This window comes from Cervus canadensis, chromosome 19 (assembly GCF_019320065.1).
Source record: "Cervus canadensis isolate Bull #8, Minnesota chromosome 19, ASM1932006v1, whole genome shotgun sequence".
Lineage (NCBI taxonomy): Eukaryota > Metazoa > Chordata > Mammalia > Artiodactyla > Cervidae > Cervus > Cervus canadensis.
Genome location: NC_057404.1, coordinates 24530709 through 24558560, shown reverse-complemented (window position 1 = coordinate 24558560; position 27852 = coordinate 24530709). Strand labels below are relative to the sequence as shown.

Sequence of the window (27852 nt, the reverse complement as noted above, 5' to 3'; positions counted from 1 at the left end):
CACCCTTTCTTTATTCCATCCCTCAGATGTGATCTCTTTGTGTAAATAATTCTCATTTCAGGTGCAATCTCTCAGATGTAATTTGGGGAACACATGTACACCCATGGTGGATTCATGCCAATGTATGGCAAAAGCACTACAATATTGTAAAATAATTAGCTTCCAATTAAAATAAATAAATTTATATTAAGAAATAAATAAAATGCAAAAAATAAAAAATAAAAAAATAAAAGCTAAGTAACTTCTAAAGAGTTGTAACTGCAGAAATGTTCCTTCTCCCATAGATCTCCTGTCCTTCCTAGTCCCCTGCCTCACCCGTTCTTCCCTCAAGTCTCTACCCTCATCACACCCTCAGGTCCCATCAGTTCACATGCCTGCCTGCCCACTGGCCTTGCTCTGACTCTTCTTCCTTGCACTTTAGCACCACCCAGAGACCAAGATCTCTACAGTTTAGAAAATCCCATAAGAAAAACTTGATGTGTTTAGTAATTATAAAATTTATTGAAATGAAGGCCTATAACATGGTAGAGCTATAAACATTTTATTTGCTTTTATTTTTTCTTTTTGAAATACAAAATGTGCACATTGAGTTTACACAAACAGGCGATGGCCAAGTTCAGTGTACATGTATTGTACTACTCTCAATCTCTACACTGGTGATAGTAGGGCAGCTTTCCACATCCTATGTCTACACCAGCATAGATACCTGATTTAGTGTTGCAGAGACAGTTGCAAATTTCCGCCTACTCTAGCCTCTTGATCTTGGTGATATTTCTGCAAAACAAGGAAGGTATGTGTATCTTTAGTAATACTGTGGCAGCTTTACAGTTTTGGCTTAAGGTCATTAAAAATAATCTGAATAATTGGAGTTTTATGATGAGCTAAATCATAATACAATCCAGAGGAGTTGCTTAGCATTTATATTCATTTTCTACTAAATTTGGGTATTCTAGTGCTTAATATAATGGAATCAGTGGTGCTTTCAAAGTGAATTCTTGCTGTTTGTACCTAGTAGGCATTGGGGTAGCCAAGATTTCTTTGTCCCTGAATGGCACATAATGTAAAGTTGCCAGGAGGGAGTCAGAATGGAATAGGCCTTGAATGTGGTTAAGAATGAACTTGCTAAGCATTGCCATGGACTAGAGGACAGATGTCCTGACCCTTTTCATAAGCCTGTGGACATCCTTGCTTTGTTTCACACCTTCTTGGACTTCCGCTTAGTGACAGAAAACAGTCAACTTATAGGATTGAACAAATCCAAAATTACATATATCATGTAGGCCTTGGCTATAATATGTATTATGAAAAATTGAGAAGTGCTTATTAAATAAGCTCCATTAGGCATATGCTGACATCTGGTGATAAACTAATTTGTTTCACGTTATAAAAAATGCCAGATGAATGTCTTAACAGAAGGCAGCAAATCCAGAAAAACTGGGACTATGTGTGTGTGTTTGTTTTTATTTTTCCAATTATAGTAATCTTGTTTACTTAAAGTATAACTGGAATTACAGTATTCAAACATGGAAACTAATAGCTGGAAATTAAGTACAGATGCTAGTATTTAGAAAACCATTTAAAATCCTGGGGCTGAATACATACACATGAGTAGCAAAAAACACTGATATTTTAAAATCACCAATAATGTGAAAGCTTCAATAATCACATGGCTAAAGAATGAATAAAACTATATGCCAGATTCTACTCCTTTTGAATATTCACAGGGTATGAAATGACTTAGAACATCCCATGGACTCAGTGGCATTATGAAAAGGATGCAGATTTATAAATGGAAAACTCAAATCTTTCGGGGGTTGCTTTATATTAAAACAAAGCTTGTTTGCATAATATGCCTCATTGTAAAGCTGAGAAATCTATGCTAAAAGTGGTAGCTCCAGCTTTGTGTGATAGAATCGTTCACGTTTGTCTGTTTGAGGATGTATTTGACAAGTTAAATCACATTTTCAAAGAGCTGCATGGAGCGCATGATGTTTTCGTCCTGTAAGGGAGAAACAGTGGCATTAAATTCACCGTATCTGTAAAGGAAAGTGCACTATTTTGCCTCTAAGGATCACCAACCCCCACCAACCTCCTGTGCCAAATGTTCAAATACTGTGTCTGCAAATGTAAGTACGCTTCTATCCATTTTCCATGCTGATATGTGGAGAACCCGTTTTATGTTTTGCTGAGTCCACCAGGCTTTAAAGACCTATTTAACTCTGACTTGGTGTTAAGAGAGGATATTTCTCCAATTGGAATGCCAGTACGGAAACTGGAGAGGTAGCACAGAGCGTATCCAAAGTGAGCAATCCAAACTGCCATATCTGGTCATCAGAGGCCAAATCACAGGGACTTGTACAAATGGAAGGAGACAGAGTGTGTGTGTGAGCTAAGAGTCCACTTCATGAAGATTGGAAGTTGGGATTTAGGAGATGGGTTGGCAGTAATTACAGCTGTTCTTCTCAGTCTATTAGAGATAAATCTCCGTGACCTTTAGGAACATTTAAAAATGAATGGTCTCTCAATGCCAGGGAAAAGATTGTTTGGAAGAAACCATTGACCAGTATCTGCAGTTTAGTTTGTTCCTTTGAAACTTAAGGGGACAGACTGGGCATGATGGGGTACTTGGAGATTGTGACCATTTATAGTAATGGAAAATGGTAGCAGAACTGATGACATGCTCTTCTGGAAGCCAAACAACACCTCCATTAGCAGATTGATGTCACCAAGTTAATAAAGAGAGACCATGACATTGAAATATGAGTTGAAAAACAAGTAGGCATCAGGAAAGGGAAAGTATATCAATTTGAAAATAATGAGAAAGAGTAAAACACCAGCAAACTTTTGTCTCCAAAATTATTTTTAAAACTCTTAATTGTTCTATCCACATAGGAAGTCAAATAATTCTAGGTGTCTGCCACCAGATGGTAGAGGACTGCATGGACTTTCTCTCAGGGAGGATTTTCTGCTGTTTAATTTTTTGACTGAACTATTTTGTTCAGCCAAAGACATCTTGTTCACATACACTGAAGCAACAGTGTTTATATTAGAGATTGGATATATAGTGACACACTGTTGGCCATACTGAAATCCTAAATCTCTGGAGGATATGATAGACAAGATATACATCATATTCTAGTTCTGGGGAAAGAACAATTCAAATCTCACATATGTTTTGTCCTCAGTGATGAATATTACAAAGGATTTGAAGAGCAAAAACACACTCGTACAACCATCTCTCCAGGGCTTCCCTCATGGCCTGCCTCAGGGTGTGTTGACTAACAGAATGTGTAAATCAGTGATTGTTTTCAGCGGTAAGCTTGTTGCATCTCAGTTGTGTAGAAGCGATGATTTTAGGCATATGACCTTTACACTTAGCTCAGTCAGTGGTGGCCAGCTGATAGTGCTCAGTCCAGCTGTTAAGAAAGCAAAAGGGATAGTTCCTTTGCTATCATTACTTACTTTTTGACAACTTTCGATGAATTCATCTATGGTAACGACTCCATCTTTGTTTTTGTCCATTTTCTGTTAGGGAATTACAGAACAAAAAACTTTACTCAGACATACCCCTCAATACCCTCACCCCTAAACTGAACAAGCTGAAACAGATGAAAAGAAAGCCCAGCTGCTTATTTTATGAGGAGAAACTGCTTCAAAACACAAACTAGTAATTTCTTGGTGATAAGACTCATATGAGGCTGACTGATTTTAGGCTGTTGCCTTTTTAATAGAATGTGGTGCAGATCTAGAGTCTCTCTGTTCTAGTAAAACCCTACCCTCCAGCTACCATAGAGTTCAGGCAATTTGACTTATAGAACTTTGATTTTCTCATCTGTAACATGGGGCTAATGAGGATATAAATAACCTCATAGAGTCTTACGAGAAATGAATGAAAACAAACATCCCAAAACATATGAGACATGGCAATTGCTTGCTTATCTTAGTGTTCTGTTGAGGATATGGTGAATGAGTTCAGTAAGTGGAATTATCAATATTATGATAAATTCAAAACCAAAATTGCTAAATTAATAATGGTACTGTTCCATAGTTGAATGGTAAATATTCTATAGTTTTGTCACTTTCAATAAAAAATTATTTTCCTTTACATTCTTTTGAATTGTCATGATGCTTTGCAAACATCAGGAAATTTGCTCTTAATTTCATTCCCTCTCTATTGCATTCCTACCTGGAAAAATGTTTCAACATGTTGTCTGGGAGCATCTTCTTTGAGGACAGGATATGTACATTTACCCATCATATCATATATTGCTTTCATTATATCAAGCATTTCCTGAAAAGGAAAAGGCAGTTACGTGAGGCCACAAATGATGTGAAAAGAAACCACTCTGAGAAGCCTTGACAGGTTATTCCTACTCAGTTTCAAAGTTTTAATTTTTTGTTGATTCTTCATTAAATATCTTGGTTGTCCCAGAGGAATAGCCTTATGCCTTAAAAATAGCAGAATCAGAATGTAAGAATCAAGTCTGATCTTGGTTTCAAGATGAAGTAAATTCCTGTATATCTAACATGATCAGAAAACACCCTGGTGTAATATTTGGACTTCCATACAACTTCACACAGGCTATCTTTGCATTATAGGTTTATTATATATTTTATATGTTGACTATCAATTTCCATTTACTGAGGATAAAATATATTCCACATCATGAGAATTATACTAAAACTAACTGATAAGTCTCAGAGCTTATTAGGGTTTTCCATGTGTTTTTCCTATTGTGACTTTAAAGTCATATGTGGATTAGTCAAAATATTATGCTGGAAATGCTTTGACGTTTTAATTTTTATTAAAACCAAATCTAGTTTTTGATTTGTGATTTCCAGTCTTAGTGAAAAAAAAAATCTAGTTGACATAGACATTCAGTTTTATTGTTCATACTTGTTTTCTTCTTTTCGAAGTTTCCACGTAAGAATCTGGATTAAGCATGTAATATACTTCTACTTTTGGCAGTATTCAATTCCATTTTAAATGATAAAATTTGTAGTTTGTAAACCATAGGTGAACCCCTATGGTTTGAGTGGAAGATTGTTTAATATAGCATTCATGAGATGTGTAAGATATAAGTGGTAAGAACGGCACGTTTGTGTTAAACACAGAAAAGACCAAGAGATACCTAATATCCTGGAGACATCTGAGTACTACTAAATGTTTGTTGTATACCAAACATACAAGAGGCAGTAAGTATCCAGGAGACATGCTCAATGTACCTGAATACTTAATACTCATGAGGTCTTAATTCAGCCACCCATTTGTGAGATCCATTCTGGCCCATGTGTCCTCTGCTCAACAAATACAAAACCCATGGACATTGATCAGGTTAATTGTTACATTATAACTGTGGTCAGGTGAACTTGTCCCTGTATCTTCGACAGAGCTAGTCAATGTTTGTCCCAGGAGACCTTCTATTTGAGGAGCCTCATGCTCAAAACACAACTCTGGGGAAAGCTAGTGAGAGAAAGAACATGTAGACATTGAATCACATCCAGGATTCAGGTAATACGGTCCTTCAACCTACCTTCACTCTATCCTCAATTTGTTATCTTATCCCATCCTTCCCCACTTACATCTCATTGTGTTTTAAATTAGTTATCAGCCATTTGATATGCACATCCTAATTTGGTCTGTGAGCCTTTTTCCTTAGATTAGCCCACCTGGAAATGTATTTGAAACCCTACTATTGCCTTAGGTCACTTCCCACATAATACAGGTCACTACATAATTCACACAATGTTAAAATTGCCTCTGTTCCCATGTGGACAATATTATATGGGAGAAAAAGAGGTTATAGGCCAAATATTCTAACATGGTTTGGATATATTTTCTTCCAGTCTCATTCCAACCACTCTCTTTATTCCATGTATAGTATTTATTAAAATGCTATTAGAAATCAATATGTAATCCTTCTGTGTTTTATAATAACTTTGGAGATTAACAATAAGCTATTTCTACCCATTCCAAATTTTTCATCAGTATATTTCTCTACCACCACAGAAAATATGTTAGATTCCTAAAAAAGTGATTTTAGAATGATAATTGCAATCATTTAGCATTTCAAGTTAAAAATTGAAAATGGTCCAAAGGCTAGCTGTGTTGGTGAGGCATTTCTTACTTCTTTAGTGATGTAGCCATCTTTATTTATGTCGTACAAATTAAACGCCCAGTTGAGTTTTTCTTGTACTGTCCCCCGAAGCAAAATAGAAAGACCCTTGATGAAATCCTAAAAAGAAATAAAAATACAATTTGATATAGAATTTATAAATAAAAACAAACTCTAATAAAATTCTTTGTCAAATGGTACTAAAGCTTTCAGACCTCTGGATTTGGAACCATTTACTTAGCAAAATGGTTCATGAATTCCTGATCATCTTTTCCCAGCATTCTTTGTGAGCACAAACACTCCTTAGGTTTAACATTTCACTTTTTAAAAAGTAATTATATTTATTTATGTATTTATTTTCCTTGTGCTGAGTCTTCCTTGCTGCACATGCTTTTCTCTGCTAGTGGCAAGTGGGCCTACTCCTTGTTACAGCGCACAGGCTTCTCATTGCGGTGGCTTCTCTTGTTGTGTCTCTAGGGCACAGAGGCTTCAGTAGTTGCGGTTCCTGGGCTCTGGAGCACAGGCTCAATAGCTGTGGCTCACTGGTTTAGTTGCTCCAAGGCATATGGGATCTACCCAGGCCAGGGATCGATCCTGTGTCTCCTGCATTGACAGGTGGATTCTTTACCACTGAGCCACCAGGGAAGCCCAACATTCTCACTTTCTAATTGAAAACTGTGACTTAAGTCAATCAGAAATTGTGTCAAAATAGACACCCAAAAGCAAGACCCATAAGCAAGTGTTTAAGTGGTCTTACTTCCTACTACAAGTGCATAATCTTTTACTGAAAAGAATCTAATGACAATGTATCTTTTAAAATACAAGCACATACATAACACACTTCCCATGGATAAGACTGGCTAACAAGAGATGTGGATTGTCCTTAAGATATGGGCCAAGTGAAGTCTTTACCTAGAAATCAAGTTGTGGGCAGTGGCTAAGAGCACAGAGCTAGAAGCCGGGCAGCCTGAATTCAGATTCCAGCTGTATCACCTGATAACTGTCCTCTCAGACAACTTGACATCCTTTTATCTCAGTTTTCATGAGTGGAGATTACCGTATCTAACTTCTCAAAACTTTTTATGAGGATTAAAAGAATTAAGCTGCTTATAACTGTGTGGCAAGGACAGTGGCTATGTATTTGTCAAGTAAATGGAACCCTCAGTCAACTTCAAGGTTAGGCAGGTTTGATTGAATTGCAGACAATCCAGATTAACTCTATCAAGTTCATATATACTTGTTGCTCAGTTGGCAGGGTTAACATCACAATATGGTGGATTCTGAGTTCACATGGAATTGACAATCCGCTGTCAAGTAGGAATGAAAGAGCAGAAGGGAATTCCAGGAGTGGACTCTGGGCAAAGTTGTAGTCTTGCTCTACATTTTTACATCCCCACATTTTGTACTTGTTTTCCTGTCTCAACTTCTTTATAATTTTTTTTTAAAGATGGCTGACATTCATGTAATTAAAAATGTAAAAATATATAAGATGTTTCATGCAAAATCTTCCTCCCAATTCTGGACCCCATCCACCCTATTTCTTTCCTCTAGCCAACTGACATTAGTACCTTCTTTTGTTTTTACTTTTGAAGAATTTTTATGCATATACAAGTATAAGGCATATTTATTTAAATATCTATTTCTTCTCCTTTTACAAAAATGATAGTGTAACAGGCTGCTTTGTGTGTGTGTGTGTTTTTTAAAAACTTAGCAATAAAACTTGGAAATAATTCCTGTCTTTTTCATCATTGCATACATATGAATAAACCATAATTTATTTAGCCAATATCCTATGGATGAATTATTAAAGATTTCCAGTCTTATTATAAAGAAAGCTACAGAGTGACTTTATATATACATAATATATATACTGAATAAGTATATCTGCAGTTCCTAGAGGTGGAACCTCTCGGTCAAAAGATTTGAACATTGATAAATGTTATATACTTATTTTCAAATTGCCCCTCCAATTCTCTTTTCAAAATCTATGCATAAGAAAATTATAGCTTGTCAATACTATATGGATCACAGTTCTGATCTTTCTCAGTCTTGTAGATTAATATTTCTGTCTCAGGTTACTAAAATTTGTATTCATTCTACTGTGAATAAATTTGAGCAGTTTTTGGAAATGTCTTGATTTATAGAAACTCTTCACATATTAGTAAAACCATCCCTGGTCTGGAATATATCTTCACATATTGTTTCCCAGTTTGTCATTTCTTTCTTTTTATTACACTGATTTTCTGTTGAGTAGGCATCTTTTGGTTTTTATATTCTAGAATTTGTCAGCCTCTTACTTCATGTCTCTTTGTTTATGTCATATTCACCGTAAGTTTTAGAGCCTTAGGTAGAGCTAGGGTTCAATTCTGGTTCTGCCACTCATTAACTGTATGACTTTGGGCAAATCACTTAACATCTCTTAAGTCTGGAACTCCTCATCTCTAACATGTGGCAAGTAATACAGGCCTTTATTTGTTTTATCTGCAACTCACCACTCCCATCCAACAATATTTTTTATAAACTGAAAAAGAAGAACCTTTATTGGGAAGATAGGGGTGGTGGTGAATTTTGGTGCCAGAACTCATTTAATGCCAAATCTGAACTGAAATAACATGAAACTATTCTAGCATCTATTTATCTGTTTATCTCTATCACTAATCACCTATTATGTGTTATCAATCACGGTAATCAAAAGACATTAATTCTACTTTAATATTTCCAAGTCATAGTATCTTGACACAATATAAGCTTATTTATCACTCACATGCAGTGAAATATGAATGAGGATGGTGTTCTGTTCTGTGCAGTCATAACAGAGATCCAGGATTCTTTGCTCCAAGGCAAACTGAAATATGTAACCTCACGGTCTCCACAGATGGGAAGAGAGAGGAGCTGTGGTCACTTCCACCACTTCAACCACTCCCATTGTTTGAAATTCAGTCTTGGCCCCACCTATCTGGGAAGGAGGAGAGGCTGGGAATATGGACTGATCATGTGATCTTAAAGCAGAATGCATGGACTTTGGATCAGTAGCACTATCTGCTACATTTATTGTTGAGACAGCAAGGAGATCTAACCAGTCAAACCTAAAAGAAATAAACCCCGAAAATTCATTGGAAGGAATGATGCCAGAGTTGACACTCCAATACTTTGGCCACCTGATGCGGAGAGTCTTCTCATTGGAAAAGACCCTGATGCTGGGAAAGGTTGAAGGGAGGAGGAGAAGGGGATGACAGAGGATGAGATGGTTGGATGGTACCACTGACTCAATGGACATGAGTTTGAGCAAGCTCCAGAAGATGGCTGGCGTGTTGCAGTCCATGGGGTTGCAAAGAGTCAGACAGATCTTAGCAAATGAACAAAAATAGTTTTACTGTACAAATGTTACACAGTTGATTATAGCATACTGCAGATCCTGCAGGAGACATTAATAATAAAGAGTATTTGTACAGTGTTGTGTGTCTAAAATCTGCAAGACTCTGAATGACAATTTCAGCTGGCTGTAAGGAATTCAGGTGAGGGACTGGGAATCTATATGTGCCTCGTTGGCCGGGCTGGATGAAGCACAAGCTGGAATCAAGATTGCTGGGAGAAATACCAATAACCTCAGATGCGCAGATGACACCACCCTTATGACAGAAAGTGAAGAGGAACTAAAACGCCTCTTGATGAAAGTTGAAAGAGGAGCATGAAAAAGTTGGCTTAAAACTCAACATTCAAAAAACAAAGATCATGGCATCCGGTTCCATCACATCATGGCAAATAGGTGGGGAAACAATGGAAACAGTGACAGACTATTTTTTTGGGCTCCAAAATCACTGCAGATGGTGATTTCAGCCATGAAATTAAAAGATGCTTGCTCCTTGGAAAAAAAGTTATGACTAATCTAGACAGCATGTTAAAAAGCAGAGACATTACTTTGCCAACAAAGGTCCATCTGGTCAAAGCTATGGTTTTTCTGGTAGTCATGTGTGGATGTGAGAGTTGGACTATAAAGAAAACTGAATGCCAAAGAATTGATGCTTTTGAACTTTGGTGTTGGAGAAGACTCTTGAGAGTCCCTTGGACAGCAAGAATAGACTGCAGTCTATTCTAAAGGAAATCAGTCCTGAATATTTACTGGAAAGACTGATGCTGAAGCTGAAACTCCAATACTTTGGCCACCTGATGCAAAGAACTGACTCATTGGAAAAGACCGTGATACTGAGAAAGATTGAAGGCAGGAGGAGAAGAGGATAACAGAGGATGGGATGGTTGGATGGCATCACCGACTTGATGGACACGAGTTTGAGCAAGCTTCAGGAGTTGGTGATGGATAAGGAAGCCTGGTGTGTTGCAGTCCATGGGGGTCTCAAAAAGTAGGACACGACTGAGTGACTGAACTGAACTGAACTGGCAGGATAGCACAATTGCTAAGAGATGTATGCTGGGCCAGACTGCTTGAGTCTGAATCCTGACTCTCCTACTTTCTAGCTGTGTGACCTTGGGCAGGTTGCTTTAGTTCTCTGTGAATCTCTTTCCTAATTTGCTAAAATGACAATAATCATACCTATGAAGATTAAGTTACTGTGTGTAATTCATTCATCATAATGCCTGACTCAGAAAGAGTGCTAAACACGTCAGCTAGTCTTATTGTATGTAGGTATTATTAATACTATTTTTAATGTTATTTTCACATACTTAGTACAGTGACTGACACAAAATAAGTGCTTGTTTTATAATCAGATGCAGAACTATTTCTCACAGCATTGCAGACAGAGTGATCATCTGGTCCGTGCTTAAATGTGTTCGTTGTAAGAACACTGAGTAATAAAATGACCAATGTCATTCTTAACTGGCTTCACTGGAAAAAATTTCCTTTGTAGTACCTGCTGTGGTTAATATCTAATAAATATTGAGCGCATATTTGGCGCCAGGCACTCAGCCAAGCCCTTCAGTGACATCACTTTGTCATCCTATTATCCTGTGAAGTAGCTTTGTTTGCTGGTGTTTCACAGAAAGGAACACTAAGGCTCAGAGGATCTCACAGGGTCTCAACCACTTGATGGCAAAGGGATTTTTAGCTCCAGTCATATCTGGCTTCAGGGCCCCTCCTGTCTTATACACTCCACCCTTTGGGCTTAAGCAAATTAAGTAGAAAACTTCCATTTCCCTTTATCTGGCATCAGGATTGTTTCCGCTGTACCTCCTAGGATCTACTGCTAGTCAAAATATGTTCATTTCTTAATCATTTCTGCTTTCTAGAGACTTTTCACGTAGCTATTCAATTTAGAAAAATAACTACAATAGCCTAGTTTTAAATTTGATTTTGATTTAACATTTATTAATTCATCCATTAGTTTGTCTCTAAAAAGACATTTTTTACCAACATGCTTATAGTATATAGTCATTACAACTAATTTCCCAAATTATCATCAGCATTCATCACAATTACTATGATGAATATTACATAAATATTATAATAGCAACATTAGGCATGGTCTCATATCATTAACACCAGACTAAATTTACATGTGAAATTGGATACAATGTGCTATGAGTAATTGATGGTACATTTCTAATATGTAAGTAATTTTAAGTAATGAAATCACTAGCAGTCTTTGCCTTACTCCTACCCTAGCTATGAAAGATTTTATTAGGTGAACTGGAACGTTTGATTTCTATGTTATGGCTAATCTAAGGCCGTGCCAGAATTAATCTTGTTGGTAAAGTGCAGCAAACACTGGTGATCATCGGCTGCCAAAGTGGAAGACATGTGACAGCGGACGGGTACCTATGATAGACTCACGTCGTCTTCACTAATTGCTGTTGTCGCATCGGGGTCAACCCATGGACCACTGCTGGCTTCTTGGCCCACACCTTTACTGAGCCGCTGCCAGCGTCTCCTCTTATTTAGTCAGTGATTTTTCTTGGTTACGTTGTGAGATGACTCACGGAGTTTCCTGGCCCAGAATCATCATTTCAGTAGCGTTCAACCTGTGTGAGCATCTAGTGTGTGAGGAGGTACACTGCTCACTCTGCCCCAGGGCCACGGACTGAATGACCTCTCAGGAGTTTGTGCCCCCTTTTGTCATCCTGGCGCCTCAAAGTGTTGAGATGTTAGTGTGCCAATTTAATTTTTATACCTCCTGAGCTTGTCACCTCCTTCTCTCCAATGCCTTCACTGTAGATCCAGCTAACATCAGCCCCTGTCTGAACTCTGGGGATAAAGAGCTGCTAATTGGACTTTTTGTTTCTAGGAACATACCTTAACTTCCCTGCTGAAAATTCTTCAATTCTTATCTTGCTCCTCACCTCCTGCAGTTCAGCCTCCTTGGCATCCTGCCTCAGATGTGTGGAGATCTGCCCTTGGCCTCCTTACCCAGCTTTCCTGTCACTCTCCCTCTTTTGCGTTTCATCTTCTAGGTGACTTAAATGTTTTCTCTTCATTTCCAGGCCTCTGCCTCACTCCCCCCTGCTCCCCATCCTGAGCCCTTATCCTTTTTAGCAGCTTCTGCTTGTCCTTCAGACCGAGTTGCTCAGGTCCATGGGCGGGCTTCTCTGATACAGCCCACTAGTACCCTTCCCTGTTGATTCCACACCATCATCTGCTTTCCTTTATTCTGACACTCACTGAAATTTCTGTTCATGTGCAAGATGCACTCTTCCCAATTTTAAAAAATGCATACCTTCTAAATTGTCTGGTTCCCATGACACATATTAACAATTCTGCACACAATTCCAGTGTGTGAGTGGGGATTTCCTCACTCCAACACCAGATGTAATCAAGTAATCTCCAACACCAGATGTCTTACAATTCAACTGACTTCTGATACTTTCTTCCTGGAGATAGAGCCAGATTCTACATGACAACCCCTTCCTGGCCCCCAACTTCAGATGCTACTGCACTATAGGTTGTCACCCATGCTTCTGACCAATGGGCCACAGATTGGAGTTTCCAACAAACCTTTACTTGGCTTCAAGTAATTTGCTAGAGCAGCTCACAGAACTTCCAGAAACATATACTTACCAGATTACCAGTTTTTAAATAAAAGGATATTTAAAAGAGCTATTAATAAAATTCCTAGGTAGCTTACCAAGACTGAATCATGAAGAAATAGAAAGTATGAACAGATATATAACTAGGAGATTGATTCAGTAATCACAGACATCCCCAAAGAGACAAGCCTAGCAGCAGATGGCTTCACTGGTGAATTCTGCCAAATATTTAAAGAACTAACACCAACCCTTTTCAAACTGTTCCAAAAAACTGATGTGGAAGAAACACTTCCAAATTAGGCCAGCCTTACCCTGGTGCCAAAGCCAGACAAAAAATCAAAAGAAAATTACAGGCCAATATTCCTGATACGCACAGATGCAAAAATCCTCAACAAAACACTAGTAAACCAAATCCAAGAGCACATTACAATGATCATACTCCATGACAAAGTAGAATTTATCCCTGGGGATGGAAAGGTGAATCAATACATAAAAATCAAGTAATATAATATTCCATATTGACAGAATTAAGGATACACATCTTATCATCTCAATAGATGCAGAAAAAACGTTTGACAAGTTCAATACCCTTTCAAGATGTATACTGCCAACAAACTGGAAATAGAAGGAAAGTATGGAGAAGGAAATGGCAACCCACTTCAGTAATCTTGCCTGGAGAATTCCATGAACAGAGGAGCCTGACAGGCTATAGTCCATGGGGTTGCAAAGAGTCAGGCATGACTGAGCAACTATCACTCACTCACCTCAACAAAGGCAATATATGAAAAGGCCACAGCTAACATCACACTCAGTGGAGAAAATGGAAAACTTTTTCTCTAGTATTAGGAGCAAGACAAAGGTGTTCACTCTTGTTGAGTATTCTTAACACAACAATAATAAAGAAATAAAAGGCTCAAAAAGCAAAAAAAAAAAATTTTACCACCAAACTCAAATTTTCATCCTAACAGCACTAAATCCCTTTCAGTGTATCCAAAGTCAAAGCATTATTAAAAACACACACACACACAAAACCCCTAAGACTTACCTCAAAACTTACTGCTCCATTGTGGTCCGTATCAAATGCATTGAACAGAAAATGCGCATATGTTGTAGAGTCTGAAATGTTGGAAATAAAATAATGGTAAGTTAGCATTTCAATATCCTACAAAAGACTTAGATAGCATGTCCAAGCCTCTTTTACTCAGGAGAATATACGTTGACTTGTGGTTTCTTTGCTTTCTTCCTAGCAGCCCGTCCTCTCTCAGTAGAGGGTTGTAATCTGAGGTTTATAGGCGTGAGTTACCTATAGAGACCAATGGTGACAGAAGCTCTCCAAGTTTCTGGATGGAATTTCTCAGAATACACAGGAGTCTTGGGTGATGCTACTGACACTGGGATGAGTAATGTTACCTTAGGTGGGTGTGAGGCTTAAGCGAGACAAATATCGACATTGATTAGTGCTTGGCAGGGACTATCTCTAAAAGAAGTGAAATAAGAAAATACTAATAATGAGACACAGATGAATTGCTATTACTGGTGGTATAATTATTAGTTCATCATTTTACAACCCAGATAAGGATACTGGGATTCAGAGAAGTTGAAAAACTTGCCCAAAGCTACATAGTCCATTAGCAGTAGAGTGAAATGTCACTTAAGTCTTTCTGACCAGAATGCCATGCTAGCCCATAGCCAGTAAGGTTGCCTGATGAAGTAGAAACGAGTGATTTAGGAAGTGTCTGTGGCCATGTTTAAATGGATTGTGTGGTCCTAAAGTTTCCCAGTTGCAAGCAGTGGGGTGCTCTTTCTTTGCCTGGGTCCTGGGTGGGATTGAGGCTCTGGGCAATGGTAGACTGCTTGTCCTAGGGTCACACGATGCCTAAGGACACTGAAGTTCTCTGAAATCCAGCACTTCCTCTGAGTATGCTTCTAGTATGTTATTTCCCTCTAATTTTCTTTCCTTCCTCTTCCCTTTTTTCCTTTGTCTCCCTAATCTCTGAACTTTCTCCCTTTTATTTGAAATGTATTATATATATATATTTTATTGTTTTCTTTCCTTAGTGCACAATTTTCATTTTTAAGTCCCTCTGTGCTTGACCCTTGATCAAATTTATGTGATTATTTTAAATGTTTCATCTCATGGGTTCTAGCCTTTTATCTTAACCTTTTTTATATTAAAAAATAGTAACCTTTTAGATCATTGGCTCTAGCCTTTTATCTTTTGTTTAAAATCGCATCTATTTCTATTTTATAACTTTTATCCTTTATTTTTATTGGGATTTAACAAAACTTCTGTTCGCCTTTTACTTTATGAATTGCTTTTTGAAGGCTGTCAACAGACTAAGCCATAGAAGCAGTAGAGAATTGCTCTCTCCAGATAAAGGAGATCAGAAGTTGTGCAGACTCCTCTCCTAACTTGCAGGCATCCATGGCTTTTGTGGGCATTGTTTTTCCTGACTGCTTCGCCCTGCTGGTTAACTCTCTTGAAGGCCATGTATTTCATGAGGTAAACCATACACTCAATTTCTCAAAATAATGGTGACATTGTGTTTCATCTCTTACCTTTAAATTTGATATGGTGGTTTAGTCGCTAAGTCACGTCCAATTCTTGTGACCCCATGGACTGTAGCCTGCCAGGCTCCTCTGTCCATGGGATTCTCCAGGCAAGAATATTGGAATGGGTTGCCATTTCCTTCTCCAAAATATATGAGGAGCCACTTATCTTTAAACAGATGAATTAATATGTTTTCAATGAACCAAACAGACACCACAACTGGACCTAAGTAGTACGTGAAAGGACTCTAAGTAGAGTGGATGTCCATCTGGTGTTGACGGGTTGCAGGGAGAAACCCTTTTGGGTGTGGAGCCAGGATTTTAATTGCAATCAATTTAGTGCAATTGTTGGGAAGTTCCATTAGAATTATCAAGAATTGTCAGGCTATTTTTTTTTTTTTAATTTACGAACATGTTCTGCTCTCAGCAATATTTTACTTAGACTTCTGGAACTATTTAGTGCCCTATGGAGATATGAGTTGATAGATGGAATGTTATACTTATCTTTGGGGTAAAAAAAAGGGATTTTGCCTATTTTAAATGAGCTCATTAAGCAGATATTTTGTTACTTTATATAGTCAGGGTAAGTGCCTTTACCTTAGCAAGCAGAACTCACCATGAATATAAGGCTCAGAACAAACAATACTGGCAACTTTTAAAAATTTAAAACGCCAAGATAACATAGGCATATAATAATTACCATTCTTTTCAGATGGGGTTGTTTGGTTTAAACCTTGATCTATGGGACCCACACTCTCAGGGTTTGCCCTAATGTGGTTCAGAGGGCATCCTATTCCTCTAAATGTATCTTGGCAAGTTTCCTGGAAGTGAAGCCAGTTTTCCAGCCTAGATAGGAGATACCAGGCGGAGAGATGGTATCATCTCTCAGATGGCCCAAATTTGAATCTCAGCTCAACCAACTATTAATCATGTGGCCATGGCAAATTGTTTAACCTCTCTGTAACTCAGTTTCCTCACCTACACAATGATAACAATGTGTACGCCATAGAGTTGTCATGAAGACATTAAATGAGATACTACATTCAAGTCCTTAGAACAGTCTTAGGCAAATGTTAAATGTTCACTAAATATCAGTTATCATTGTTATTCTTTCATAGACTAGTCACTCTCACTTGAACCACCTCAAATAAACGTGATCTTTGTTTTTACAGATTGAATATATTCCATCTGAAAAAGTTCCTATTTTGTGTGTGTGTGTGTGTGTGTGTGTGTGTGTGTGCATGTGTGTATATGAAATCTCTATTGTGAAAGGGTCTGAACTAATTTAATGGAACTTCACGCTTCAGTTTTCCCTGGTGACTCAGATGGTAAAGAATCTACCTGTAATGCAGGAGACACAAATTCAATCCCTGGGTCAAGAAGACCCCCCAGAGGAGGGAATAGCTACTCATTCTTGTATTCTTGCCTGGAGAATTCCATGGGCTGAAATGGAGATACATTTGCGAGCTACAGTCCATGGGGTCGCAAGGAGTCAGACACAACTGTGTGACTAACACTTCATGCTCAGTGAAGACTAGTATCATTATGTCATGAAAAGCATTGAGGTTCTGACAAAGCTTGAATTTCTTCAGCAGGCATCTGAAGATAGTGAAAGTTTTTAAAGAAGGAGAATGATGCTGCTAGCTTTAATGGGGTGAGAGGAAAGAGCTAAGGCATTGGAAGTGTCTGCTGGGCATAGAAATGGATTCTGCAGAGAAAAAGGAAACTGTCCACAAAAGGATCTCAGTCTGATTTCATCTGACTATGCTCTTCTTAAATACTCAGTAAACATCTGCTAAAAGGATGAGTAACTGGCATTCTGGAGTCTAGATTTCAGTACAGTTTGGGGTTCAAAATATCTAACAATGGTCTTTGTTCTTCCTGTATGACCTGACATGTCTCCTCTGACCGCAACTCCTTCCAAACAATGAAAACAGTTACTGAATTTCATATGCTGACTTTGTTCAGTTTCTCATACTTTTACTTATGAAGCTGAAATTTAAATGTTGAAATTTTACAGATGGGGACAAAATTTATGGAGTCTTAGACTAGGAAGTGATCTTCCATACCATTTAGCTATTTATCTACATTTAACAAAAGTGGAAAATGGGTGTAGGTAATGTTAGGGATAGTAGCTATGGTCAGCTAGTTAGCCAATGGTAGAGTCAGTGATGAAATCAAGACATTTCAACACTTACTCTTATAAATAAAGGATATTAGGGAATTCCCTGGTGGTCCACTGGATAGGATTTCACGCTTTCACTGCTGAGGGGCTGGGTTCAATCCCTGCGGGAAATGAAGACCCTGGAAGTCATGTGGCACAGCCCCCCCACCAAAAATAAAAGAAAGAATGTTAGACTAGAAAGAAAACTTGAGGATTCTTCTGTTTCACATTTGGTAAATGAACAACCTGAGGCCCAGAGAAATAAACTGTTTAAGTCACACATCTTGGCGCTGGCAAAGTCTATCCATAAACTCAGGACTCTTGACTTAGTCTAGTGCCTTTAACTCAACTATGCCCAGACCACAGTGATAATATCAACTAATCCCTTGGTTGGAAAGGCCACTGATATATATATTTCAGAATATTTGAACAAATGCACTTGGTTATCATGTTCCGTGTCTGCGGGTTAAAATCAATCTGGTTGATTTCTTTCTTCCCACCACCATCCCCTACTCCCACCTGAATTCATTCATACGATACAGAATTAGTTCAATGCATTTGGATATACAATTCAAGGCACTGTGACTGCAGTAAGGAGGGTTCACTTCCTACATGAATGGTAGTTTCTGTTCACTATGTCCTCTATAAAGCACCCTGAAAATTCCTAGAAATAGAAGTGTATTCAGTGGATGCAGTCATTTGGGAAAAAGTACTTAAATCTTTATGTCCATAAAACTCATCTAAATGCCTCAAGTGCCTTACACATGGATGTTCAATAAATACTTGTTTAGATTCTTCTGACTGAAACTCATTCCTTCAATAACTGTTGATCAGGTGCCTCATATAGTCAAAGTAAGTGCAAAATTCCTACAACACAAGCAGGGGTAAACCAGGAGACTGTAAGTTTCATGAGCTTTAAAAATGCCTTAAGAGCTTCTAAGCTAAGGCTTCCCTGTAGGAGGCATTGGAAAACATTGCTGCAATGATATAGGTAATGCGGTTTCCTCTTGGCTTGTTTTATAGGAGACATACTTTATCCCCTACAAACAGGAAGCCTCTGTTCAGTTCAGCTGTGCTGATATCCAGAGCTCCAAACAAGTTGTGCTTGGTAAACCATCCTGCTAAGCCGTAGAGAAAACTCAAGAGCCTGACACAGTATAAACTGCAGGAGATTCTGGCAATAAGACAAAGTCTCTTTCTGGAGGAAATGGTGAGACATTGTGATTTATGGTCCCATCATTGCTACGACTCCTAATGAGAGACATCTGTTGCTTTCAGGCCATCAGACTAAATAAACGACTTCACACAAGTGTGAGGATGTCCTAACAGGGATTTGACTGCCACCAGAGAATACATTCTTTCTTAGGACATTTTCTTTTTTCTAGGGGCACTGCAAGATACAATTTGCATGCATGATATTAATTTTTAAAATTGCAAGTCATCATTCTTTAAAATATTTCATTTTCTTCAGTAATGCTGGATGCTTTTAGATTTATGCATTCAATTAACATGAATATTCAAAGGATTTTTAAGAGTGCAAAAGTGATTTTTCCACAAATCCCTTTGGACTTTGTAACAAGATTCCCTTGCAAATGACTATGCTTAAGTAGACATTCTCTAATGTTGAAATGTTATTTTTCAGATACAGATACATTTTTAATGTGAAGTTGTATCCAATTTGTAGTATGTAATAACTTTCATTTGAGATAATAAAAAAATAGCTAAAAGATTTCCATTTGTGCTAAGGGCTTTGATATTAATGCCTATAAATACATCAGCAGACAGTTTATAGCAAACATCATTCTTTTAAAAAATTCCATGGTTTTTAATAATTTAGAAATATGTATTAAACAAATGATATTCTAAATTCATTATTAATGCAGACAACAGACACATTACAAGCCTGCCATCAGACCCAATATCAGTCTGTGGATGGTTGGTAACAAGATGGGCTGGGGGGAGTTGTCACCCATGACATATGCAAATTCATGTAATAATGGGTCACTACTTGTTTTCTCAGAATATTTATTTAATTCTTTGAAAAGTCCATCTTAAGGGAGAATTTCTATTTTGATAATCCATGCACAAAATTGTCTTTAACCTACCAAAATACATAAAGCCAAAAGTGAATCGAGTTTTTGTATGAAATAATTAATATTCAAGTGTTGTATCCATTAAAAATGCCTTTGCAGGTATCACCCCATGATGAGGTCGATGTCATTCACTTATCCACACATTCACTCTTTTTTGCAGTATTAGTATGACTATTTGTCCCTCGGTATTCCATGACCTGTGGATATAGCAGTGAGCAAAACAGAAAAAAAATTCCGTTCCCTTGGAGATGACATTCTAGTGGAAAAAGAGACAGTAAACAACAACAAAAAATAAATAAATTATACATTATTAGATGCTCTTGAGAACTAAAGAGAAAGCTAAAGCAGGAAAACGGCATGGGGGATGTTTAAGGGGTTGAGGTTTAAGCCAGGGTGACCAGAGGAAGCCTCACAGAGAAGGTGGCATTTGAATGAAAGCAGAGGTGATGAGGTATTGAGATGGATGTTTAGGAGAAGGGGGATTCCAGACAGAGAGAAAAATGAATTCAAAGGCCCAGAGGCAGGACTTCCCTGGTGGTCCAGTGGTTAGGGCTCTGCCCTTCCACTGCTGGGGGTACGGGTTTGATCTCTGGAGGGGGTGGGGAATAAGATCCCATATGCTGGTGCAGTGCAGTCAAAATTTTTTTTAAATAATAATGAAAAAAATGCTCAGAAACAACAAAAGGACTGGTGTGCTGGAGGAAGGGCAAGAGGCCAGGGAGGCTGGAATGAGGTGAGCAAAAGGGAGGGTCGGTGAAGGACGAGGCAGAGAGAGATCAGGAGACAGTGACTGTGGCTTTTGCTCTGAGTGGGTGGAAGATTCTGGGCAAAGCAGTGACGCAACCTACATTTTACCAGGATAACTCTGGCACATGTGAGAATTAACCGTGGTGGGGGAGTAAAAAAGAGGCGTGGGATCAGAGAGACTACCTGGGAGAACACTGCAGTTATTTGGGCATCAGATGACAGTGAATCTTTTAAGTGGGAAAGAAGTAAAAAATGATGGCTGGGAAATGGATGGATTTCTGTGCACCCTGGTTTCCACGTGTATGGAAGGGAGAATCGGAGCTAGGGTTGTTGGGAGGTGATGGGTAACACAGGCCAGGGCCTGACCTGTATTAGATGCTTGATGAATGGCGGCTCCTTCAGCTCAGGTTCGGTTTATCTGGACCGATTCTTTTTTATGTCCTCCCTGTCATTCAGCTGGTCTAATTGTGCCTATATTGTGTTCTCATAATATTATGCTGCTAACTCCCGTCTTCATGTTTACTTTTCATGCTGGCGCTGCCCACACGCAGCACGAGGCTCTACCATTCTTTGGGGTCGGCTCTCTCCCCTGGCGTCATCGGCACCCAACACACGGCTGGAAACAGGCAAGGTGGCGGGACAAGCTGGAGCTGAGCATCCTGCCGAGTGAGCAAAGGGGAGGCTGCAAGTTCCACTGGCAAATGTAGCTCTTCACTCTTCTCTGATAGGTACACATTGTCATTATGCTCTCTTTGTTTTCTTCCCAGTTAAAATAATGTCTAGAGTGGTACTGATTTTCTTAGATGCGGGGGGGAGGGATGATAGTGAAGAGTTCCTGAAAGAGAGAGGAAGAGCAGAAAGGAGCAGCAGAGAGCCTAGATAAGACTCCAGGAACATCTGGGTTCTAACCTAGTAGTAGTTAGTTGCTCAGTCATGTCTGACGCTTTGCAATGCTATGGACGATAGCCCGCCAGGCTCATCTGTCCACGGGATTCTCCAGGCAAGAATACGCGAGTGGGTAGCCATTCCTTTCTCTAGAGGATCTTCCTGACTCAGGGGTCAAACCCGAGTCTCCTGCACTGTAGGCAGATTATCATTTGAGCCACAGGGGATTCTAACCTAGATCTGCCATTTTAGTGGATGTATGACCCTGAGCAAAACAGTTAGCTTCTCTAAGCCCCAGATTTCAGATCCAAAAAAATTGAGGATAATTATACTTTCTAATTTTGAAAGTTGGGAGAATGAGATGTTGTAATGCATGTGAAAAGCTTTGCGGCTTTCAGGACCCATCCATCATAGTCAGAAAGCGCCATGCATTTGAGGGATGTGGCAACAGGCACTCGATAATACTACTTGTATTCAGCTGAAGAGTGAACTCTCAGATATTTGATAATTTGTAAGTAACTCACATTTATGATGTATTGAGAATCACATGTGCAGCATGCTGTGTATTAATTTTTGGATGTAAAGATGAAAACTGTAGAGCCATGCCATGAAAGATTAAAGCAAACTCAAGACTGCAAGCATAATTCTAGCTGAAAGTACGTTCACTGGTTCACATTTGTACCTACCTCCCTGTGGAAAGAACTGCGAGTAAATCTCTTTGAAGGTATCTTCATTAACAACCCCGCTGGGACATTCCTAGAGGAAGTGGGAGAGAAGCGATATGAGCAAAGTGTTCATAAAACGGATTTTTATGCACATTTTGAAGTCGAACTGTCTACTGTGCAGAGCTGAACCAAGAAAGTTATCCATCCATCCATCCATTATCACAAAAAGAATAAAAGTGCACTATAAACTTCTCTTTGTTCCAGTTCTCATAGGATGAAAGAAAGTTGCTGATGTAAAAACCTTTGCATAGTATCAGCATCACAGCTTGTCTGACACATTAAAAAGCACACGTTGTCTTTTAAGAACATGTATATATGTTATCAATGGGTAGGAGGACATTTGCTTTTCATTCAGAGAGAACACTGCAAGAGGTTTCTGATGTGGTCTTGACTGGACTTCATGTCATGTCCTCTGCAGATGTGCTGGACACACATCATCTTTAGTTTAGTGTGAAAATGGTGTGCTCTCTTGGGTCTAAGGTGGCCCCACAAGCCTCCAGCAGGAATAACTACTAACTTCTGTTAACAGATTGCTCCGGACTGCATGATAACAAGAGCAGAAATAAGTCACTTGAGTAAGGAAAGACCCCAAGATTTTTTTAGGTTCTGAAGAAGAGGTGTAAAAGGAGGAGGCCTGAATGTAACGAATTCCCACCTTTGTCCCGTGGTTGGAGTTATTTAAGACTGATGGATACTGACAGCAGGAACACCACTGATGTTGGATTATTGACTTGATGGGGCCAGAGAGCAAAGGTACCCCCTCTGAAATTGAAATTTTCTATAAAAGGAGCTGAAACCTAAAATGTCATCCAAAGTGAAAGTGAAAGTGTTAGTTGCCTCGTCATGTCCATCTCTTTGTGACCCCATGGACTGTGGCCCACCAGGCTCCTCTGTCCATGGAATTTTCCAGGCAAGAACACTGGAGTGGGTAGCCATCCCCTTCTCCAGGGGATCTTCCCAACCCAGGGATAGAATCCAGTCTCCTGTATCGCAGGCAGATTCTTTACTGTCTGCGTCACCAGGGCAGCCCAATGATCCATATAAGGTCTGCCTTTGTGCTGAGGTGAGGACTAATCAAGGGGACTTGACGTTGATGTAAGGGCAAAAAAATGCTTTCACTCTTTGGAGTTTCAAAAACAATCTGGTCAGGAATCTGAACGGGAGAGATCCCTGGAACAGTGAAGACTGACAATCACAAAGTAATTTGACATCAAACCACACGTGGGATGCTAACTATACACCGAAGGTGGGGAAGTGATAAGTTCTGTCGGGTCCTTCTGAGTAGCTTTTCAGGAACAGGCCCATTTTCCGTAAGTTCCCTCACTTCAGTTCTCACAGAACCCCCCAGGCTACCAGCATCTCCAAGACTCACTGGGGGAGAATCAGAGGTATGCTAATTCCCCTGACGTTAGACATGGATATTCTGTGTACTTTAAATTTGAGGCTATTTCTGGGATCTTCAAAAATCATTTGTGGTCTTTAAAAACTCTTAACTCTTAAAATCATTGTCCCCACATGAATAAACTTGATGTATTAATTTGATGTTTCCTTTTTCTAATAACTCAGTTACTCACGACTGTCACATGCTTCACATGAGGAATTTTCTATTTTCTTCTTTGTTTGTCTGAAAGATTGTACCTTTGATACATTAACATAGCTTCAAATAGTAGTTGCCAATGTGAAGCTTGTGTTTACAGGCTTGTCAATGTGTATTTTTCCCATTCGATTATTATAATGGCATAGACATCTCCATTCACTGAAAAGGAACTAGGTTCTGTGGTCAAGTGCCTTGTTACTCAGAGATCCAGTGGAAGAGCTGGAATGTGAGCTTGAAACTTTCCAGATTGTCACAAGGTTTTGTATCAAATAAGCCTCGTGGAAATAATGACCCTGAGGACCTAAGAGAATTGCAGCAAAGGAAAGACAGCCAGAAACAAATTAGGAAAAAAAAACAACAACAAAGAAACCCAAGCAAGCAAATTATGATGTTTACTTTTATATGTCAATTTATCTGGGCCATGATGCCCAGTTATTTGGTCAAACATTATTCTGGATCTTTCTATAAGGGTGTTTTTGAATGAGATGTACATTTAAATTGGTGGATTTTAAGTAAAAGAAATTACCCTCCAGCATATGAGTGAAGTGAAGCACTTCATATGAGTGAAGTGAAGTGAAGTGAATCACTCAGTCGTGTCCAACTCTTTGCGAGCCCATGTACTGTAGCCCACCAGGCTCCTTTGTCCATGGGATTCTCCAGGCAAGAATACTGGAGTGGGTTGCCATTTCCCTCTCCAGGGAATCTTCCCGACCCAGGCATCAAACCCAAGTCTCCCGCATTGCAGGCAGATGCTTTACCCTCTGAGCCACCAGGGAAGCATATGAGTAGGGCTTACCTAATCATTTGTAGACCTGAATAGAACAAAAGGCTAATCTCTCCAGGGCAAAAGAGAATTTTTGTCTTGGGACCTGATAGGCAACACTGGTTTTTCTTGGTTATACACCAGATTGCCTTTGAACTTGAACTGCAATTCCTTCCTGAGTTCCTGAATCTCTAGCTTGTCTCCCTCTTCCATCAGATTCTGGACTGGCTAAGCCTTCACAATCATATGAGCCAATTGTTTAAATAAATAACTTTCAGTATATATACACATCTATTGGCTTTGTTTCTCTGGAAAATCCTGACTAGTACATAAATAAATGAACAATCAAGAGTTACAACTCCAAGAGGAAAGAAGATGGTGTGTATATAGTTCATCACTCAAAAGTTTTGACTAAATGACTTTATCTAGTTGGCAATTTTAAGAGCAAATAAGCACTTTGTAGTTAGACCCTCTCATGCATGGAAATTGTGATTTATTGGCTATTTATCTCTGAGCCATCTGCTGCAGATAGTGAGGAGAGAGCAAATAGATGGCTGTCTGCCATCAGGTGGTGAATATATGCAAGGTTAAAACTAGGCACTTGCCTCAGAGTTCAAATGACTCTAGCAAGAGACAAAGATGGGAAGTGATTGGATACCTGCAGTTAGCAAACTTGTCAGCTGTCTTTAGTCTCTAGATGCATTTGATACATATATCTTATAATGTGAATTGAAATGCAGAAATTGACAGTCTCATATGTGTTTGCTTTATGTTTAATCATATGTCTGGGTCAGACGAAATCCTTTCTCTGCCAACTGAAAACTCCTGGTCAAGTTCTAGGGTGGTAAGACTCAGCAAGCTAATTTGTCTTTTTTCATCTTTTATTTATTATATTGATTTACAGCTTTAGCCCATACACACTGTAGGTCTATTATTCTAGGAACTTTTCTAAGAAATTAGGCAGCAGTAATAATAAGTTAAACATCTTGTCTTCATGAGACCTGCATCCAGTTGGAAGAAGAAAGGTAAAAAACAATAAATAAGATGATAAAAATAATCCAGGAGTGAAAACTAAGATCATGACATCTGATCCCATCATTTCATGGCAAATAGATGGGGGAAACAGTGGAAAGAGTGACAGACTTTATTTTGGGGGGCTCCAAAATCACTGCAGATGGTGATTGCAGCCATGAAATTAAAAGACGCTTACTCCTTGGAAGGAAAGTTATGACCAACCTAGAGAGCATACTAAAAAGCAGAGACATTACTTTGCCAACAAAGGTCTGTCTAGTCAAAGCTATGGTTTTTCCAGGAGTCATGAATGGATGTGAGAGTTGTACTATAAAGAAAGCTGAGTGCAGAAGAATTGATGCTTTCGAACTGTGGTGTTGGAGAGGACTCTTGAGAGTCTCTTGGACTTCAAGGAGATCCAACCAGTCCATCCTAAAGGAGATCAGTCCTGGGTGTTCATTGGAAGGACTGATGTTGAAGCTGAAACTCCAATACTTTGACTACCTGATGCGAAGAGCTGACTCATTTGAAAAGACCCTGATGCTGGGAAAGATTGAGAGCAGGAGGAGAAGGGGACAACAGAGGATGAGATGGTTGGATGGCATCGCTGACTCAATGGACATGAGTTTGGGTGGATTCCGGGAGTTGGTGATGGACAGGGAGGCCTGGCTTGCTGCAGTTCATGGGGTTTCAAAGAGTCGGACACAACTGAGTGACTGAACTGAACTGAATTGATGATCTTTTATTTATTCAGAAGAGCTCTTATGGGAAAGCAATACATTTTACTACCTTCAGGTGAAAAAGATGAATCATATTTTTTAGGATGCTAGTGACTTACAAAGCAGTACAGTAGTTTATTTTCTAACTCCTCCCTTACCAGTTTTATGGATTCATTTCTGCACAAAAGAGATATCTCCACCTCTCCATCAAGAAGAGTTTGACCTGCCCATGCATAAAGCTAAGTGTAAACCAAAAACAATGTGACTGTGTTAGTCAGGTTAACTTATGGCATAACAAACAAGATCCTAAATACATAACAAATTTAAAAGAATGCAGTATATTTTTGCTTGTCTCACAGGAGTGATAGTACTGATCTGAGTTATTAAGGGACGTGTGTTCAAACTACTACACAACTGCACTCACCTCATATGATAGCAAAGTAATGCTCAAAATTCTCCAAGCCAGGCTTCAACAGCATGCAAACCGAGAATTTCCAGATGTTCCAGCTGGATTTAGAAAAGGTGGAGGAACCAGAGATCACATTGCCAACATCCGTTGGATCATCAAAAAAGCAAGAGAAAACCAGAAAAACATCTACTTCTGCTTTATTGATTATGCCAAAGCCTTTGACTGTGTAGACCACAACAAACTAAGAAAAATTCTTAAAGAGATGGAAATACTAGACCACCTGACCTGCCTCCTGAGAAATCTGTATGCAGGTCAAGAAGCAATAGTTAGAACCTGACATGGAACAACAGACTGGTTTAAAATTTGGAAAGGAGTATGTCAAGGCTGTATATTGTCACCCTGCTGATTTAATTTATATGCAGACTACATCATGTGAAATGCTGGGCTGGATGAAGCATAAACTGGAACCAAGATTGCTGGGAGAAATATCAATAACCTCAGATATGCAGATAAAACCACCCTTATGGCAGAAAGCAAAGAAGAACTAAAGAGCCTCTTGTTGAAAATGAAAGAGGAGAGTTAAAAAGCTGGCTTAACCAGAAAGATAAAGAACATTACAGCATACTAACACATATACATGGAATTTAGAAAGATGGTAACGATAACCCTATATGCAAAACAGAAAAAGAGACACAGAAATACAGAACAGACTTTTGAACTCTGTGGGAGAAGGTGAGGGTGGGATGTTTCAAAAGAACAGCATGTATACTATCTATGGTGAAACAGATCACCAGCCCAGGTGGGATACATGAGACAAGTGCTCGGGCCTGGTACACTGGGAAGACCCAGAGGAATCGGGTGGAGAGGGAGGTGGGAGGGGGGATCGGGATGGGGAATAAGTGTAAATCTATGGCTGATTCATATCAATGTATGACAAAACCCACTGAAATGTTGTGAAGTAATTAGCCTCCAACTAATAAAAAAATTAAAAAAAAAAAAAGCTGGCTTAAAACTCAACTTCAAAAAACAAAGATCATGCCATCCAGTCCTATCATTTCATGGTGAATAGATGGGGAAACAATGGAAATAGTGACA

General features: G+C 39.0%; 1 protein-coding gene across 5 annotated transcripts in view; it reads right to left on the bottom strand.

The window, feature by feature from the left end:
* Positions 1 to 524: 524 nt before the first annotated feature.
* The window catches only part of KCNIP4 (potassium voltage-gated channel interacting protein 4), a 1241727-nt gene continuing 1214399 nt past the window's right edge, over positions 525 to 27852 (bottom strand). For all 5 annotated transcript variants that reach the window (XM_043438745.1, XM_043438750.1, XM_043438749.1 and 2 more), the window contains 6 exons: positions 22220 to 22289; positions 14140 to 14210; positions 6129 to 6236; positions 4187 to 4291; positions 3463 to 3525; positions 525 to 1999 (listed from right to left, as the gene is read on the bottom strand). In XM_043438745.1, the coding sequence (XP_043294680.1) occupies positions 1952 to 1999; positions 3463 to 3525; positions 4187 to 4291; positions 6129 to 6236; positions 14140 to 14210; positions 22220 to 22289 (465 nt within the window). In that variant the 3' untranslated portion in view covers positions 525 to 1951. The remainder of the gene's footprint in view (positions 2000 to 3462; positions 3526 to 4186; positions 4292 to 6128; positions 6237 to 14139; positions 14211 to 22219; positions 22290 to 27852) is intronic.